At 44.6% G+C, this 18685-nt stretch overlaps 1 protein-coding gene across 4 annotated transcripts in view; it reads left to right on the top strand.

The window, feature by feature from the left end:
- Positions 1 to 18685, top strand: part of RGS20 (regulator of G protein signaling 20) — a 39696-nt gene that overhangs the window by 6680 nt on the left and 14331 nt on the right. Inside the window, exon 1 of one of the 4 annotated variants that reach the window (XM_032680327.1) lies at positions 10838 to 10899. The exons of 1 other annotated variant lie outside the window; for it this stretch is intronic. Coding sequence is in view for 2 of the 3 variants with exons in the window: in XM_032680303.1 (XP_032536194.1) it covers positions 12150 to 12248 (99 nt within the window). In the remaining variant the exon portion in view is untranslated. Of the gene's footprint in view, positions 1 to 10837; positions 10900 to 11112; positions 11383 to 11793; positions 12249 to 18685 lie in introns of those variants that run through there. 2 more of the 4 variants (XM_032680312.1, XM_032680303.1) reach the window with 2 other exon arrangements.

The raw sequence follows: 18685 nt of genomic DNA, 5'->3' as shown, positions 1-18685 counted from the left end.
GTGTGTACCTTTGAAATAGAAAAAATGCAGATTCCTGGGCTGATTAGGATGTTACTGTCAGAAAGAATTTAATGAATATGAAAATCAAAAGGCAAACTGTTTCTACACTAGTTCTGTAAATTTTTCAGTGAAACAATCCTATGCTGACCTGAATTACAGAGATTGTTTTTTATAATATACAATGACCTTCTTTAAGTGGAACAAAATGTCATACTGGTTAATAAATAAGCTATTCGGCCTAAGTCTAAATCAACTCATTTGAGATATTCAGATTTACAAAGATATTAATTTAGGATACCCTTTCAAGCAGCAAGAATTAACAGTTTAGATAAAGGACACTAGGGAAAAGCAGCATTTCTCTGGAATATGATGGAGACTTTCTTAAAAAGGCATCTGGTTTGGGTGTCTAGGAATTTTTTCAGAAGGAATTTACCTTTATTCCATAATGTGTTTCTCATAGCCAGAATGATGAAAGTAAATGATTTCCACTAAAATACAAAATTAAAATTATGTACCTTTTTGCATCACCAACCCAACATAATACAGTTGGTATTGCTCTGACTTGTGGCTTTACCTAGATGCTATGATACGTTAGAGACCACCTGAGCATGGAGTTCCCATTACACTCTGCTTTATTTCCAATACACAGTTGCAGGTGTCAGCAAGTCCACTCTAATTAGCAAATCCTTCCAGTGACCAGGAAAATGATGTAGGGTTCACTATCATGGTAATCAGAGGGCTGGAACAGCTCTCCTGTAAAGACAGGCTAAGAGAATTGAGGTTGTTCAGCCCTGAGAAGGCTCCTGGGAGACCTTAGTCCAGAATTCCAGAGCCAGCAAGAGAGCTGGAGAGGGACTTTTTGAAGGGCATGTAGTGATAGAACAAGGGGGAATGGACTTAATCTGAAAGATGGTAGAATTAGATAAGATATGAGGAAGAAATTCTTTACTGTGTAGGTGGTGAGGCACTGGAACACGTTGCCCAGAGAAGCTGTGGATGCCCCATCCCTGGAAGTGTTTAAGGCCAGGCTGGATGGAGATCTGAGTAACCTGGTCTAGTGGAAGGTGTCCCTGCCCATGGTAAAGTGGTTAGAAATAGATGATCTTCAAGGTCCCTTTGAACCTAAACAGTTCTATGGAATATGATTATCAAAGGTGGTTCTGGGTGGGAGTTTGAAAGTATCATCTGACCTTTGCTGCTAGGATCAACTCAGATATCCTTGCCTGCTGTTTAAATTCATTACTCCTTGTTGTATATGTAGTGAGCATGAAGATTAATTTTCTCCTTCTCCTTGCCAATTTGTATACAATGCCTACTACCTGATATGCATTTTACATGAGTGGTGCAAAAACACAAAAATCATTAATTCCACATATGCTTTTTCACAGTAATTTATTTCCACAAACATTTCAAAGGCTCTGAGGGAAAAGCAGTATTTCTTTCAAGCCTTTTAATGCTTACTCAGTCCCACATTTTGATGGTCCATTCTGTGCAATAACATTACTCTCGTTTATTTGCATCATTTTCCTAAGTCAGCTTTATCCAATCAAAAGAAAGGTGCAAAAAGGGATCAGAATATCCTGTCACAAATATCTTAATTTCAAAATCCATGTTGCTAGGTGATAGCTGGGTGCATCCTTCTCAGAGCAGGTTGGACTCAAAGCCCTGCCAAGCCAGGAAATGCAAGGGAGAGACCCTCTTAGCACAGAGGCCACATGTGGGATGGAAACACCTTATTAACGTACAATATAAATAACTGTATCTGTCTTCTTAAACTTAAAACTGAGGCAGGCAGAATGTTGTTTTTCCATCACCACATCTAAAAGGTGGGCTGAAGGGTAAAACTTGGGAAATGGCAAGGATCTGTGAGCAGGTGAACTGATGAAGCCTGGCTCACAGCAGGTCTGTGCCTGCTTATTGACTGTTCTGGGTGTCTGAGAAGGCTAGGCCTTTCCCACAGCCCTTTCCCACAGCCCCTCCCTATTCTAACACTGATTCCAATGGAACTCTCAGGAAATTAGATGTTGAGATCTTTAACTTAACAGATATTCATTCTACCACCAGATGTGGTTGGAAACAGGTCAGGAGGCTATTGCCCTCAATATTATACTTTCAGTGTCGTTCTGAAAATAAATCCAAACTAAAATGCCATGTCAACTGTTAATGGTATGAACAGGTTGCAATAAATCAGGAGCTGCCCAGTGGTGCCTGCCAAGCAGCAGCTGATTGTCTTACAAAATGTCACATCATTTTTCCTGTTTCACTCTTGCAAGCACTCAATTACTCTCTCAAGAAGGATGAAAATTATTTTCAGGAGTCTAGAGATATCAGTTCTATGTCGAGGAATTCATGTAGAAAAAGGGGAAAGGCTCAACTTTGTTTCGTTATGCATCTGGTTCCAGTTGTGAACACAGCTTGATTTCAGGAAGTAGCTGTGATTTTTTTCTGTGACATCTTGTGTGAATTATTTTAGGACTAAATAAAGAAGGAAACAGTTCTTATTGTTCTGTCAACTTCATGGTTTCCTTTGAGGGTAATCAGGTTAAGAGCAAAAACAATGGGTCAGACTTAGACCAAAATAGGAAAAATTATTAATTCTTGAACTGTATAACGATTGTCATTTATTATGAGAGGTAGGCAGATTATAATATTTTAAAGTACTAATTTTCTTGCTCTGCACTGCTTGATTTTGTAAAATCTGTGCTTTTCTCTTTTTTTTACCAAACTAATTTGTTTAAACACAAGGATTCTTCCAAGACAGACGTCTTTGGGGAAGAGAATCTCCTTTTAGGGATTCTTGCCCATCCTGGAGTTTAGTATCCCAAATAAGCTTTGGCACTCACACCCTTTGTGCCTTTTGGTGCTTGGAACTTGTGCATAGATTTGCACAGGTGTGCTGGAGAGGCAGCTGAGTTGCTCCTCTCTGACCCTTTGTCCTGTTCTTTCATTTGCAAATTCTTGCTCCATTTACTGATTTACATTACCCCCCAAATTCTATATGTCAATACATGGGATATCTATAACATTTATATTGAATATGGGTGTTTTTCAGTTTACATCCAGGTCTTCTGGATGGTTTGGCACGGAATAGTTCTGCAGTCAGAAGACTGACAAAGTGAGTCACAGCCCTTAAATGCCAAGGACATTTCTGAAAACTGGCTTTCTTAATGTTCACTGAAATGTTTGATTCTGAAAAATGGTTGCTATTTTTATGACAGACTAGTCTTCCTCGCTGAACTGCATTTATTCTGTTCATACAGACCCTATGCAGATAAACGCACGTGCTTCATTTCAGTACAAGAATAGCATCTTCTTGAATGATTTACCTGGATAACAATGGCATGCTCAGACTATAAAATTGTTTCAGACTCATAAAATAGCCATGATTTCTCAAGTATCACACTTTAAACAAAAAAGGCTGGTTTCTTATCAACCTTTCCAAATAATCAGAAGAAATAAGTTTCAGGTGTTACAGGTCAGAGAAAAAGGTATAGACTGTTGAAGACAGGAGACTTGCAGTCTCACTTTGTCTTTTCTGTGTTTGGTGAGGTGGTATGTTTGAAATGAACTGCAGAAAGGATGTTGGAAGGGATGTTTTGTCTGTCCAGGAGGAGGACATGATCTTTCAAAGCAGTAGTGTAAGGGAGGGAAGCCACCACAAGTGTAGCCTGTCAGTGAGTTGTTTTGAACAGTGATGCATAAAGATGGGACATAAAAATAGGTATATCCAGAATTCTATGCATCCTGAGTGCTGTTCTCCCTCTCAGGACAATTCTAGAATCTGCAGCAAAGTGCAGTGCAGAGAAACATGATAGACAGCCCGGAGTGGCCAGAGGAAAAGCCCAGCCTGCAGAAAGGAGTGTCAATCTATCTGTGCATCAAACAGGAGAAACGCAGTTTCACGGGAACACATCAAGTGCCTCCCCAAAAAGCTTAGTAAGTCTGAGCCTTTTTTTGTTTGTTGGTTTTTTTTGTCTACTTGAGATCCCCTCTGACTTTAAGTTGTAACTCAGTATTTGTGGTGTCAAGGGAACTGATACCATTTGTAAGTCTGCTTCTAAGCCTAAAGCAAACATGACATTCAGCCAGTAATTTGTGCTGTCTGCAATCACAGTCACTCTAATCCAGGTGGGTACTCCTGCATGGGCAAGATCACACAGGGCATCTCTGAAAGAAATATTAGTGAGAAATTCTGCAACAAAGCCTCAGGCCTTTCCATTCACTTTCACAGGGATATCTACATGACAGGGATAAGAGTTCAGTACCACTGATAAATCAATACTCTGGCATAGATATCACCTGAAGTTTTCCCATTTCCAAAATATATTTACACCTTCTCCTCACTGTCATTCTTATCAAATCAGTTCTTTTTCCTCTCATCATCATTCATATATCTTTTTAAGATGCTGGATAAATACTTCTGGTCACTAACTCAGTCTAGTTTGCGATGACACAAATACAGAGTTTGCTCTTCACGACAGCATTTATCAGCCTACAGCATTCTTGTTTCTGATACTATCTTTTAACCTCATACTCTTTAGCCATCTCTGATTGCCAGTTCTTTATTCTTTTGTTCTTCTTTTTCAGAGGAATTTTAGTGCATTTCTCTTTTCATATTTTCCACCACGTCCTATAAGAGAGCTGTATTTTCTCCCATCAGTCTTTTAACATGGCTGCATAATTTTCTGAATTCATCCATATTTTATAAGGTCCAAAACCTGATGGAAGTTAATGGCAAAAATCACAGTGTCTTCCTCAGGAATCTTGTCAAGCTGGAATATTACTGTGCAGCCACAATGTGCAACCAGGCTTTCAGATTCACTTTGAACTACTCAGCTACCCTGAAACCTTGATCTGTTCAGGAGCACTGGTTCCAAATTGCCCTGTTAATATTCTTTTCTGAACCAGCTCTAGAATGTAACTACTAACTCCTTTATAGACATAAAAAGTGCAGTCTTGTCAGTTTTGATCTCTTTAATTTAACTGTATTTATTGCTTACCAAGCACGTATGGTAAGGATCCTGCATAATAATCAGGTTAGGCATGACCCACAGTATATCAGGAATATTCCGGCAGGTGATGGTTAGATAGGTACCTCTTGAGTGACAGTGGTATTATGAAGATATTTTTCCTTTTCTAATCATGAAAAAAAAAAAAAGAAGAATATTTTTCTCTATTGTTCTTTTAATTTCCATTATGGATAGAGAAGAGAAGCCTTAATAGCAAAAGGAGGAATAGTGCTTTGGCAGTAATACTTAAATGTTGAGGTTTCCCATTCAAAATATAGGTGCACAGTGACACCTTCTGGAAGCTTGTAATGAGCGTTACCAAGCAGCTTCCTCCATCGTTTGAAAACTCACAGTTTTGTATGTAGAAGCTAACCTCGTTCTGGTCAACATTTTGCCCAGACATTTAGTACAGGGTCTTTCATGTCATTGGGACATACGCTGATGGAAAGTTCATGTGATGGAAGAGATATTTCTTTTTGAATCAAGCCTAACCTATAAGTATTTTTAATGATTCCAAATAATTCGAAGGTTTCTGGGGAAAAAAAAAAAAAAAAAAATACAAACCAACAACAAAACAAAAAAAAAACCCACACATATGCACACCAAAAAAACAAAAACAAAAACAAAAACAAAAACAAAAACAACCACCACACCACAACCCAGATGATAGAATTAAAGATGTTAATCTCATGATTTTTAAAAAACGTTGTTGGCATTATATTTTTTTATTTATTTATTGTAATTCATCAGATGAGAGGGTCAGACTGAATATAGTAAAGCTTCAATTTGCCAAACATGACAAATAAAATGAAAAACAGAGTTTCTTAATGCAGTCGCACTTCAGCAAATATTTCATTTTCTGTATGTGTCATATGGCAATTTCTAATTAGACCTGCTTTGCCCAAGCCACCGACTTCCTGGATAGTCTGTCAATCTGCCAGTATCTCTGAGTCACCAAGGATTTTAAGCACATGAGTTGCACCACAGAGCTCCATCCGAGGGCTCACAAACCCCGCGGAGTCTGCACCCATCAGCTGGACTGGGGCCAGAAGGGGGAGTAGAACCGTCGCTGAGCTGACTCTGACGCTCTGAAATTCTGCATTCAGTCCTATTACTAGAAATCACACCCTTATTTCTTATATTTAATTCCATCTCAAATGTTACTTGTCTTTAAGTTTTCCTCTGCCTTAGAAGTAACAAAAATGTGATATGTAGGAGTGGAAAAGAAACAGAATTGCGAGTGGACACGGTGGAGGCTAATTCCCTGACTTTGGGCAGCTTTGGAGTAGAGACTGACTGATACAAATACTGAAGCTAAGAGTTTTGGCAGAACATAACTTATGGGACTGGACAACTCTGAGAAAATACATTACCCTAGAAAATAACCTTATGGTGCTGAAATAACTATCAAAGCTCTAAGCAGAGCCCCCAATTAAAAGACATTCTGCCTGCATGGAGATCTAAACCAAGTTTAACTGCTTTGATAACTTTTTGAGCATTAGTCTTAATGTAATACAATCACAGGTTTTAGCATCTAGTCTTGAGGAAACTTAATCCTCCAGCAAAAGGCTAAGAGACACCCTGTGACATTATAAATGACGTGGCATCGGGAAGAACTTCACGGTGGGGCTTTCACACTTGGGCTTACACAAAATGAATTCTACTGGTGAATTAACACATTACCATTAATGCTGATGAAAAATTAAGTACTAAAAAGCATCCCTGCATGTAGGACAAGTTAGTTAATGGTCTGTGGGACCATGCTACTCTATAGTTGGTCTTACATGTTTGAAGACTTTGGTTTATTCTGCCTCCCATCAACACGTCTTCTATTTGAAAGCAATGACTAATAGATCCATGAAGAAAAGTTACTTACACCTGTAAGAAACTGATGTTGAACAGATATAAATATTTTAAAGATCAACAAAGCTGATTCCCCTAGTATCACTGGTATTATGTTCACTTCAAAATATGGTTATTTAAACGTATCTTTTATTTTTCTTTTTACATTTTTAGCTTTTATTAAGGGATAAAAGAAAGAAAATACTAGAATATTGCTGATATATAAATAAAATTGAAGTTTAGCTAAAGTCCCTGGAAACTCATTCTCCTTCTGAAAATATCTCCTCTCCCACAAAAGCCTCTCAATCTTCAAAACGATTTGTAACAAGTGCACTTTCATGTCAATGAAAAAAGTCAAAAATGGCTTCTTACTCTCTGTTTGAATTGCTCCCTAATTCACTATGAATCAGCTCCATTCAACAGCCTAAAAACTCTCTATTTAACAATTTAAGTGAGCATGAAACACTGAAATAGCCTAGTACCCATAAGCTGCCATACAAATGTGTGTGACCTCTCCTTGGGCAAGGAGCAGAAGTTCAGGTATGAGGCCCAGCAATCTGCCCTAACATGTTAGAGCCAAACAGGCCCAAAAAGAGCTAATATGTGCATTATGTCACCCACTGAAGTGTGACTGCAAGAATGCTGGAATACAATGTTATTAAAATATAGATACGTATTACCTTTCTTATAACATGTTCTTAACAAAGAGAACAAATTTATTTTTTTAAACATGTGCCATACAAATTTTCAGTAAAAAATAAAATAAAATAAAATAAAATAAATAAAAACTATAACAGGTTTCTTCACTTCCACAGAGACAAAATTAGGAAGATATATTAACTGGACAAGTTGGCAGAAAGAGGGAGGTTGGAGTCTAAGAAGCATACAAAGGGACAATATAAAATATAAATAGCAAGGACACCCTCAGATAAAACCATTCCTTTCTGACATAGAATTAAATAAAACTACTGCATGCTGGATAGACCTCCCTCCTAAAAGTTTATCAATAGTTTATGTAGACTAATGTAAAATATTAAGGAAAGTCTAATAAGTGGTAGAGGTGGGTTTTCTGATACCTGATATAATAGTAGATAATATCAATATTGAAATTGAATCCTGATTTATTATTTACCTAGTATGTTACACTCAAAGGTGCCACTATATGGGATAATTTTATTAAATATACAACTCACATGTAAACATCAATTTTCCATAATGTATTTTTTGGAACAGAAGAAAGAGCCAGGTCAAATACTCCCATGCCTAGCTAGATTGTCAAGGTGTTCACATTTTGCTTTCTTTCTGTCCTAGTGAAGTTGAATGAACCTGAACAAAGTAGAGCAGTCGTAGGGACCAAGAGTAAGGTCACAGTCATGCACATGCAAAGGAAGCTGCTCTCATGACTGAGGGAATTTTCTTTTGCACATGAGAAAGGCATGTTCAAAATTCTTTTAGAGAGAGAGAGGGCTTCAATCTGTGTCTCTCAGCTCCCTCAACCTTAAACCCCATTTCACTGAAGTCCAAGCACTTGTTTATGCAGTTCTGTCTTATGCAGCTGGACATCAGTGTGCATCCATTATTCAGGGAGAAAGGAGAAGCTGACTATGTCACCAACCTTAGGACATTAAAGGACGATATCCCCGATAGGAATGATGTTTTGGGAAGGGCTGGACCTTGACTGAAAAAATGAAGCCCTGAACAAGAACAGGTAGAAAACACTGCTAGAGAGGACATTAGGCCTCCACACAACTTAGCTGCTTCAGGATTTAGGTGGCTGTGTACACATGCAGTGATTGTACCTACCTACAGAGCTAGACAGATTAGCCTACAAACACCAATCACTGGAAGATAGTTAGCTTAGGTGGATTTGTTTATCTAACAAGACTTATGCTAGGGAGCATAAGTACCACATTTTTATACAATACTACGCACCATCACTGCATGTCATTAATTTGGGGAAAAAAACCCCAAACTTCTTTAATTAGTTGTTATTTACAATCATAGAATGGTTGAGTTGGAAGAGACCTTAAAGACCATCTTGTTTCAAACCCCCTGCCATGGGCAGGGACAACAGGTCATGACTCTCCCGAGAGAAATGCAAAGGATGATGGAGCAAGAACACACAGAGAGAAGCTACACTATGCCAGTATTTTTAATGTGAACTTGTTCAAGCATTCCTGCTAAGATTTAGAAAGCCACCTATGACCATAGACTAGAGAGGTCTTAGAGGAGGCACATTTACTCACCAATCTGAATTAAATGACTGCCCTTCCTGGCAGAGAGACTAAGAGCTGAATTCAAAGACCAGTAGCATTAACAGGTATTTTGAACTTGGTCTTAGGCCACATGAAAACTGCCTTGGTACACGTACTGAGACTTTCTTCCCTTTTCTCTGACATGGAGTGAGGCAGTATCATTTAATTCTGATTATCAAGCCTGTAATATCTCTATAGGTCCTCTTTGGGCCTTGGCAATTATGGTTCAGCACAGAAGTCTATTTAACATCCCAGTTGTGTGCTTTCTGCCATGACCAAAGGGGCAGAGATTTGCAAAACTCCCTGCCATTGGGATGGTGAAATACTGAGGTTATGGGGCAGGAATAAACCTTTCTATTTTTCTATTCTCCTGGGAACATTATCCAGCTTCTACCCTAGTTCATCTCTCCAAACACATCTAGGGGAACTCTCTGCTGCTAAGCAACAGCAAACTCTCCTTCTGTGCAGGAATGGCAGCTTTCCCCGCTAGTCTCAGCTCTAACAAGAACCTTTCCCTGGCATCAATGGCCGTGTTATCCTGCTGAAGTAGCAGTGCCTTTGGCCTTCAAAGGCAGTGCCATCGCTGTGGGAAGGACTTTTCTCACACTGTGCAGGCTTCAGTTCCTCCCTGTCTCTTTGATGTCTGGTTGTAGGCCAGAAATAGGGATGATGTTTTGGGAAGGGCTGGACCTTGATTGAAAAAATGAAGCCTTGGACAGGAAGAGGTAGAAATCACTGCTAGAAAAAAAGAGAGGCAGAGCCCACATGCTGGTGATTTCTGTCAGTTCCTACTCAGTTAGGGCTCGTGGTCTAGCAAGGCGGGTTCCGCTCTGCAGGACAGTGACACTCAGCAAAGGGCAAGGTTACGCTGCCCTGCCGCCTGCAGAGCGGGGCGGGCTCGCTGAGCTGCCCGACCACTGCGGGAGGTGGAGGGGCAGGGTCAGGACCCTGGACAGGGCCGAGCGGCCGTGGCTCTGCTCCGCTCCGATCCCCGCCACTTCGCCCGCCTGCCGCCGCCACAGCTCCGTCCGTCGTTTGCGGTTGGCTTTTGGGGTGGGGATTTTTTTGGGGGTGCTCTTTTCGCGTAGATAGTAAGTGGCCGACATATTCCCCATGCTCCTCTGGCACTATGGCCAACCCCCAACCCCAAAGAGCACTGGCTGGGTAGGAGAGGTCTCCTCTAGCCCTCAGCTAAAGGACCGGCTCAGAAAAGTTAAAAGGACAGAGTGTGCATGCAGGGCATGCGAAGGTAGGCGGTGGGGGTTCAAGGCTGCTACCCCTCCACCCCTCGGATTAGCACCGCGGTGGACGGGCTCTGCTGGGCTGTGCAGGGTCCCCGCTTGTCCCCCCCGGGTGATGCTCACTTTGTGTTTCTCTCTCTCTCTCTCTCTCTCTCTTCCCGCCCCGTCACCCCGCTCCCACACCTCCCCCGCACGCTGCAGACTCCGAGGCCTGCCAGGGCCCTCGTCCCGCTGTCAGCTCTGCTCTCCAGTCCCTTCCTGCGGCCGCAGCTCCCCGCCCGCCGGCCCTGCCCGCGCTTCGTCTCCGCGCCTCGTCGAGACGCGCCGCGGCCCCACTTCTGCCCCTCGGGCTTGGCGGCGCTGCTGGCCGGGCCCGGGGCCCGCTGCCCGCTCGCCGCGCTGCTGCGGGGCCGCTGGGCTGAGCCGCCGCCGGCCTCCGCCCCGGCCCCGCCGCCGCCGCCCAGCCACCTCCCCTCGGAGCGCCGGAGATGCCCGGCGTGCCACGGAGTCGCGCCGCCGCAGCCCCGCGCTGCCCCCGAGCCTCCCGGCGCCGTGAGTACCGCTCCTGGGGCCGCATCCGCCCCTTCGTTCTCCTCCTCCTACTCCCCGCGCCAGGGAAGCCGCTGTCCGCCCACGTGCCCCAGCCGGCACCGGCGTGGGAGTCTCGGGGGCGCAGGGCGAGCTCCCGCGGCTCAGAGCCCCAGGCGCTACAGGCGAAGCTCGCTGCTCCCCATCTGCTATCCCCAGCGTTTCCCGGGTCTGCGGGCTCCAGCGAGGCGGCTCCCGTGGCCGCCGTGCACCGCACCCGGTGCGCGGGCGGGAAGCGAACAGCCCAGACGGCAACCGGGAGTCCCGCTCCGGGAACTAGGAGCACGCAGAGCGTTCACGCATCGAATCAGTCTGGGTTTCACGGGAAGACAGTGTCACTGCCTGTGGACGGCGGTGGCACTAGCCAGCCGCAGTCGTCCCGTTAACCCTTCTCCGGCAGACGGCATGTGGGACTGCCCGGGGAGTGGAGGCGGCGGATCGTTATCGGTGAGATAATCCCCAAAACGTGGCGGTGTTGGTAAGGGCGCCGCTGCCGAGAGGGCCGACCCGGAGGAGCGGGGTGAGCGCCGAGCCCAGCGGCCCTGGGCACTCCCCTTCCCCGGAGCCGCGCTGCGCGGCTGCCGCAGCCGGGTCACAGCTGCTCCGCTGGAACGGGAGAGCCAGCCCGGGAGAGCCCGGCGGCGGTGACCTGTGAGCCGCTGGAAGGCAGGAGGCAGCAGGGGGATGGGAAGATATGTATCCCTGCAGTCACTTAAAATGCGACCGTGTTCCAGCCCCGGGTTGACAAGCCCGGCTCTCCTGTAAGGCATCTGTATTGAAGCATCAGTACCAAGCCCCGAGGCGGCACCGCCGCCTCTCCAAACCCTTCCCACCCCCTCCCCTCGGCGCGCACACACACACACACACACACACACGCACACACACACACGCACATACACACACTCCATTCACACGCTCCCACGCCGGTCTCTCCGGCATTTCTCCAGGCGACGCCGGCCCCATGGCTCCCCCTGCGCCCTCCCCACTCCGCCGCCGCGATGCGGGCGCTGCCGCGTTCAATCCTGTTGCAAACCGGCCCTGAGCCGTAGCGGCCCCCGGTGTTCGCCTCGCCGGGGGCGGCCCGGCGCAGCCCACCCCGTCGGGCCGTGCCGGGGCGGGGAGCGCGGGTTGCCGGCCTCACTCTCTCCGGCTGCGGTCGCGGCAGCGGAGCCCACCCACGGCCGGCACCGTGAGAGTCCGCCGGGACCGGGCGCATGCGTGGGGCCGGCGAGCCGCCGATCCTGGCCGCCCATCCCGCCGGGAGCGGAGGGGAAGCGGGCGAGGACGCCCGTAGGGGTCCCGTCGCCGACACAGTAAGTAGCGCTCGGTGCCGCCCGGCGGTGACCGGGCACCTCGGTCCCGCGGTCCGGGCAGCCGCGGGCTCCTCGCCGGCAGTCACGACCCCCGCGCTGCAGCTGGATCCGATCCGGGTGCAGTGGGACGGGACGGGACGGGACGGGCGGCGCTGCCGGCGGTGGCTCCAGCGGCCAGGGCGGGAGAGAGGCTGTGGCCGCAGTCCCCGGGAGGAACCGGAGCGATCCGGAGCAAAAGGCACTTCTCCCACCTCTCAGAGGGTCGGGAGCTGCAAGACAGGAGCGCCTGGCGCTCGGGCTCGCCCCGCCCCGTCCCGTCCCTCCCCACGGGCTCCCGTCGCGGCTCCCACCGCGTCCCCAGCGCAGAGCCCGGGTGGCACCCGGCTGACCGCGACTCCGGGAGCGGGGGCAGGACCCCTCCCCAGGGCAGGATCGCACCTCGCACCCCGTCACCTCCCTAGCCTCAGCGCAGGTAACACCTCGGCTCGGCCCCCTGCCATGCTTTCAGGGGCCCTTCTGCCTCTCCTCACGAGTGCGACAGAAGATAAGGCAGCATCCGTCCCCCTGCGCCCCGCCGCGAAGGGAGTCCCGCAGTGCGTCCGATCTCCGGGCCCTGGGCTCCCCTGCGAAGTTGGAAAGATGAGCAGCAACAGGCGAGTGCTTTCATAGAGACTCTTCCAGTATTAGCCTGCCTCATCATGCATCCTCCTGGTAGAGAAAAAGCTCTTCCTGAGCTCTGTCATTAGGTAATGTCAGTGGGCAAGAAAAAGCAGGTAATGAAAACTGAACACAAATGCAGAAAGCAAAACAAGATTATCCTTGTACATTCCAGTAAGAATTACAGTAATTTAATACCGATGAAATTTACTTGATGCAAGTGTTCCATTATTTCATTTTTGCTATTCTACATTTGCTGAAAAATGTAAAATCAAAACTTTTCATACTATACCATCGCTATGACGTAACAGTGAGGAGTCTCCTTGCGCCTCTGTGCCCACTGCACAAACAACATCAGCACCAGATCCAGGGCTCTCCAGAGCTAAGTCCAGTGATGCTAGTTACACCACTGCCGTACTATGGAACCAAGAACCAGTAACCACTGGTTAACTAAATGGGCATCAGAATCAGTATCAGCTTGGACCTCAGTCCTAGTTGTGGTCAGTTTAAAATTAGGAGCGTCTTTCTAAACTCAAAGCATGTTCAGACAACTGAAGGTAAAACTAGCACTATGTTTTATAAAATGCTTAAAGGTGAGAGAACAGTTAAGTTTATTTCCCCTTTAATTTCTTATCTACCCTTCATATCAATTCTTACTTTGATATCTTTACTCTGGGTCCCAAATATTTAATCATGGAAGCATCACCTCAGCTGTTACACACCTCTTTACCCCTGGGATAGAACAGTGGACATATTTCAGAGTGAGCAGTGATGTCTGATGGCTGAGTTTAAAGTACCAGAAAGGAGTTTTCAGAGTATAAGGTGCCTGTAGCTCTTGGAGTCACAAGCTGATGAACTCGAAACATTTAAGCAAGTACCAGTACTCAGTCACTTATGAAAGTTTATCTCATCGTTTTGTCACTCAGAAAAATGACAAAGGAGGCAGTAAGTCTTGGAAATACTCCAGAGATCTCCTGGCATCAAAGCAGCAGGGTTTTTAGTTAGATGCTCATGACTCCCCACTTGCTGTTTGTAGGCATGTTTCAAAGCTTGTCAGAGCCAGGTGAAGCAAAGATGCCCATAAAGTGTCATGGCTAAAGTGAAGGTGCGCTAAGCCAAATTCTGATCCTACTTCAGCTTTAAATTGACTTTGGTAATACTCCTCCTGGTTGATACTCCTCCTGGTTGATACTGTGCTATTTGGCAGTACAGCTGAGCTCACAAGGCAGTGTCACTATGACTGTGCCTGCCCTGCCAGAGCAGCCAGATGCCAGCATAGTACAATCCGAAGTGAATCGCGACAATCGGAATCAATAGGAAACAGTATGTGAATCACCGTTTAATGCACTCCAGGGTGAGTCATCCCAATTCAAACCAGCTTTCAGACCAGTACAATGTCAGTCAGCTCCTCACACAGTTCAGTGTGAGTCAGATCTCAGCACCGAGTACAACATGAAATGAGTCACCAACTAATACAGCGCCATGTGCCTGCAGTACCCGGTGCGAGTTGTCAGAGCTTCTGTGTGATATGAGTCACTTCATAGTACAGTAAAATGGGCTTTTTGGAGACCATTCATAATTAAGCACAATGCAACCAAGCCCTCAGTAGGAGATGATGGGAGTGAGCAGAGTAATCTGCTACATGCAGCAGTTTCACTGCGTAGTAGAAAGGTTTGTAAAATATTAGGATGAATGATTTTTTTTTTTTTTTAAGCAAGCTACATAAAAATAACCAGAAGCAGATACTTCCACTGATATCAGAGCCAGCCAAATCAGGCTTGAAACCATGCTAAAACTCCCAACACTGGAGAAGCCTGGAGGTTTTTTTGTTTGTTTTTGCTTCTGAGAGAGCTGATCAGGCAGTGTGACTGACATACCTCCAATGAGGCCAACTCCAGCTGCCATAGAAGACAAGGAAAGGGATGCCAAGAGCCTGTGCTGTGCAGAGGAGAAGGACTTGACACTGATTTAACTTAATTGCAGTTTGCAATGACCTAGTTTGTGAAGGGACTTGGCATGGGACAAAGTTATATCTATACTTATATTCATACTGCTCCACTGTCATAGCATCCGCATAATCAGCTGGACTGGAACAACAGGTTGCTTAGAAAAACTGGTAAAGACTGGTAAAAACTGCAGCTGGTAAAGAATTCTCTCATGTCTTTCCCATATTACAGAAGAAATAATGACAGACAGTGACCCTGCTAACTACATGTTAGAGTAATATTTTCAATGAAGTCTCTTGTGATAAAATCCAAAGGAAAGCAATTCTTTATCCAGAGGAGATACAGGGCATCCCTCTAAGGAAAAAAACAAAACAAAACCAAACCAAAAAAAAATCCCACCCCACAAAAATCTCACCGAAACTGCAAGTAACGAGGTTTCTTAACAAGAAAGCCAGATTTTACTCAGAGAAAGACTTTAGTGCAGGAACTTTTTTGCAGACAGTGCACTGATGTAGTGGCCAACTGGGCAGCACTGAATGCCAAAGAAAAAGGAGAAGAGGTCTCAGCTATTGGTAGAAAAATGCCTCAGTTGGCGGTGACTAATCAAGGCACCATTACCTGTTACTATGTGGGTGTGATACACTTTCAGACATTCCCTTTGAAATGTAAAGTGATGTTTTAAGCCAGATAGATGAACTCGGCTCCTCTGAGCTGCTGCTCCTCTGGAAAAATAAATTAGGTGAAACAGGTAAAGGCACTCAATTTCTGGACATTTGACATAAAAGCATCCCAGAATTGTTAGTTAAACTCATAGAAGGATAACACTTTTGCAAGTTTATCCACTTAAGCGTTTAACAGATTTGGGCACAGCAATGACACAAAAAGCTAGTTTATTCCATGTGGCTGCCAGTCTCCTTTCTGCTAATCTCTGTCTTGCATTTACAAACTCTCAACCATCTCAGTCACCTCACCACAATGGGCCAAATCTCCAGTAATAGAAAATAACTTTCGAAGAGCTCTTGCTCTCAACTTACTAAGTGGGCAATTCGACAACTACGCCTAAAGCATGTGCGTATGTGTGGGTGAGTCCATTAACATATATTAGAATTCTTCTCTATCTAAAATAGCACACTGCTTGATGCAGAAAGCCTGCTTGTCACATTTGTCAATGAAGAGGAAGCAGCATGAGCATCGAGTTTCCTGTTCATACTTCAGCTGACAATAAACTGCCACAGGCTTCAGTGGGAGTATGTTGCAGCCCCACATATATCTGAATTGTTAAAATATAGATTCAGAGATTTACTTGGAGCTTGGCCCCAGCTGCAAGTCTCTTATGACATTAGTAGATAACGACAGAATCTCTTCTCTTCCAACTCACTGATTATCATTGCTGGGAGGATCCGAAGATAAAGCAGCAATTGTGAGAGTTACATAACTTTACCTAAAGCTCAGTGACACCAATAAGTGGTTTCCATTGTTTTAATGGAGTTTGGATCAGGCCTGAAGTATTTACTGAAAAACAATTGCACTATATGATCCACATCTGTGCACTCACTCCAAGTGGCTGTCAGCTAGCGTTATAGCACAGGGCTTCTCAGGCTGTGGAGTTACTGTGAAAGCTTCATGCTGTGGCCATGCAAATCAGCCCTGAGGACAAGTTAAAAGTTTGCACACCTGCCTGATTGTAACATATACAAGAAGGAAACATTATGTCTAAGTAATTACGTTTAAGTAATAGAATCTTTGCACTTTTTTTGCTGAGAAAATGTCATTGTGCTCTAGCATAAAATGTGATAAAAGTATAAAGTTTTGACTACAATCTTCTGCTCATTCTTGTGTTTGGTTTTTTTTTAATTTATCTAAATTTTTATTTCTTTTTTTTTAAATTTGACATTTGTGGCTTAGATTTTAAATATCCCTTCTTTGGGAATGTTATGTTCTTGTAACCCACCTTTCCGCTGAGAGATTAGCAAATACTATAAATGTTACAACTAAGCCAGAAATAATTTTCACTCCTGACCTTTACACTCCTTTGTGTTTATAAGGTTACATACAGAAACGCTTCATAATCTGAATGTTAGATAGACATGCTTTGGAATGGAAAAGGTATGACAGACATACTTATTTCACCATTTCAACACCACTCTTAAGGCATACAGTAGTTTTTCCACTATTGTCAAAAGTAGTGTTTCAGATGCTTTCTTAAATCCTTGGACTTTTTTGATTACTTATTAGCATTCAATAATATGAGCATCTACTTTTTTATATGATTCATAGATGCTATCTTGCTGGATAAGAAGCAAGAACATGTGCAATTAATTTTCCTCTATTTTTGTTTCATTGTTCTTTAGGGACAATTTTATAATGGACTAAATTTGTTATTACCATTGCATAGAGAAGGACACCTCTTTCCCTGGGAGATACAGACACTCTGAACCTGGGCATCTGCATAGATGCTACATTGATTTGGAACAGTGAACCAACTGGAGGCAAGCTGATCAGTGCAACTACTCCCTGTCCTCATTTAAGGGTTTGACTTATTGGTGCTTTCCATGCAGAATGGGGACAGTTCTGTGGATTCCTCCAGGCGGGACCTGCTGTGCCTAAACGAGTTCGTTTCTTTATGTTTCAAGGTGCTGATTAACATCTAGGGTAGAGACTCTGAGGCTACAAAATCAGTCCAATTCTGCATAGATTGCAGGTAGTCAGAGGAGACTTGCAAGTAGCCAGTCACTTGTATGTAGTCAGAAGAAACGTCTTGCAGATGCAGAAATGACCATGTAGGACAGATTTGTGTACACAATTTAGGTAGGTAGAAGATGTTCTGCATGTAGGATAATTGCTAGGGATGGACCATGTGTGTGCTGGAGTGGCCCCAAGGAGCATGAGACAGCTGGATGTAACTGCACAGTAACTCATGAGTCCATGAGTAACTCATCTGCTCCAGCCAACCACGAGGACCTTTGCAACTGAAACTCCTCTTGCCAACTGGACACTGACTGACTGTCCTGTTCAAGGACTTGATTCCTCACAGTGATGCAATATTAGCAAAATCACACCCCGTTGACCACCCAAGGATCATCAGATTTAGCCCTTCCCTATCCATATGGACCAGAAAGTAATATTTTTTCTATTAAATTATGGCTACCCAAGCCCTCAGCAAGCAGACATGGGTGTCTTTGAGAGTGCTGTCATTACTTTGGGCAGTCAAACTGATAATTGAACACAGAGATAACATTTCATGTTATATCCAGCTATTGGCTAAAACTGTACCCAGGCTGGGTTCAAACAGAGCATGAGATGGTAGAGGTTGAAGTCCTTTGGTTAAAGGTATCTCATTCCATAAGGAGTCTAAAAGTACTTTTGGATTCCTTAGTAAACATGAACAAGATAGAGGTCTATCTCCAGTTTTCTAATCCTCTATGTTTTCTTCTCTAACCCATTTTCAAACAAGGCATGTAGCTGCTCCAGATGGTGGGGACAGAGAAGACAGATCCCAGGTCTCAAAGTGCAGGGAACATCCAGCACAGAGGGTTCTCATACAATTTGTTCATGTTCATAGCACCTTCTGAGAGGTCTGGAAATCTGAGAGGATAAAGGAGGTACAGGCTGTTTAGAGCAGTGAAATTTCCAGTTTGGTGTGAAGGAGATAACCTAGAGAGAGACAATATTTGACTGGCTTATTCTTTCTCAGTGAGGTAAATTTTAGGTTATGGACCTCTCTTGTAGCACAGCAACCTAGTAAGGGAGTTAAAGGTAATAGGCAATTAAACACAAACAAGAGACCAGGGGGCATCCAAGGTTTAGGAATGCCAAGTGTATTTGGACAAAATG

The sequence above is a fragment of the Chiroxiphia lanceolata genome, chromosome 1, assembly GCF_009829145.1.
Source record: "Chiroxiphia lanceolata isolate bChiLan1 chromosome 1, bChiLan1.pri, whole genome shotgun sequence".
Lineage (NCBI taxonomy): Eukaryota > Metazoa > Chordata > Aves > Passeriformes > Pipridae > Chiroxiphia > Chiroxiphia lanceolata.
Note: the sequence above shows the minus strand (reverse complement) of the source record. Positions and strands in the feature narration are given on the sequence as shown.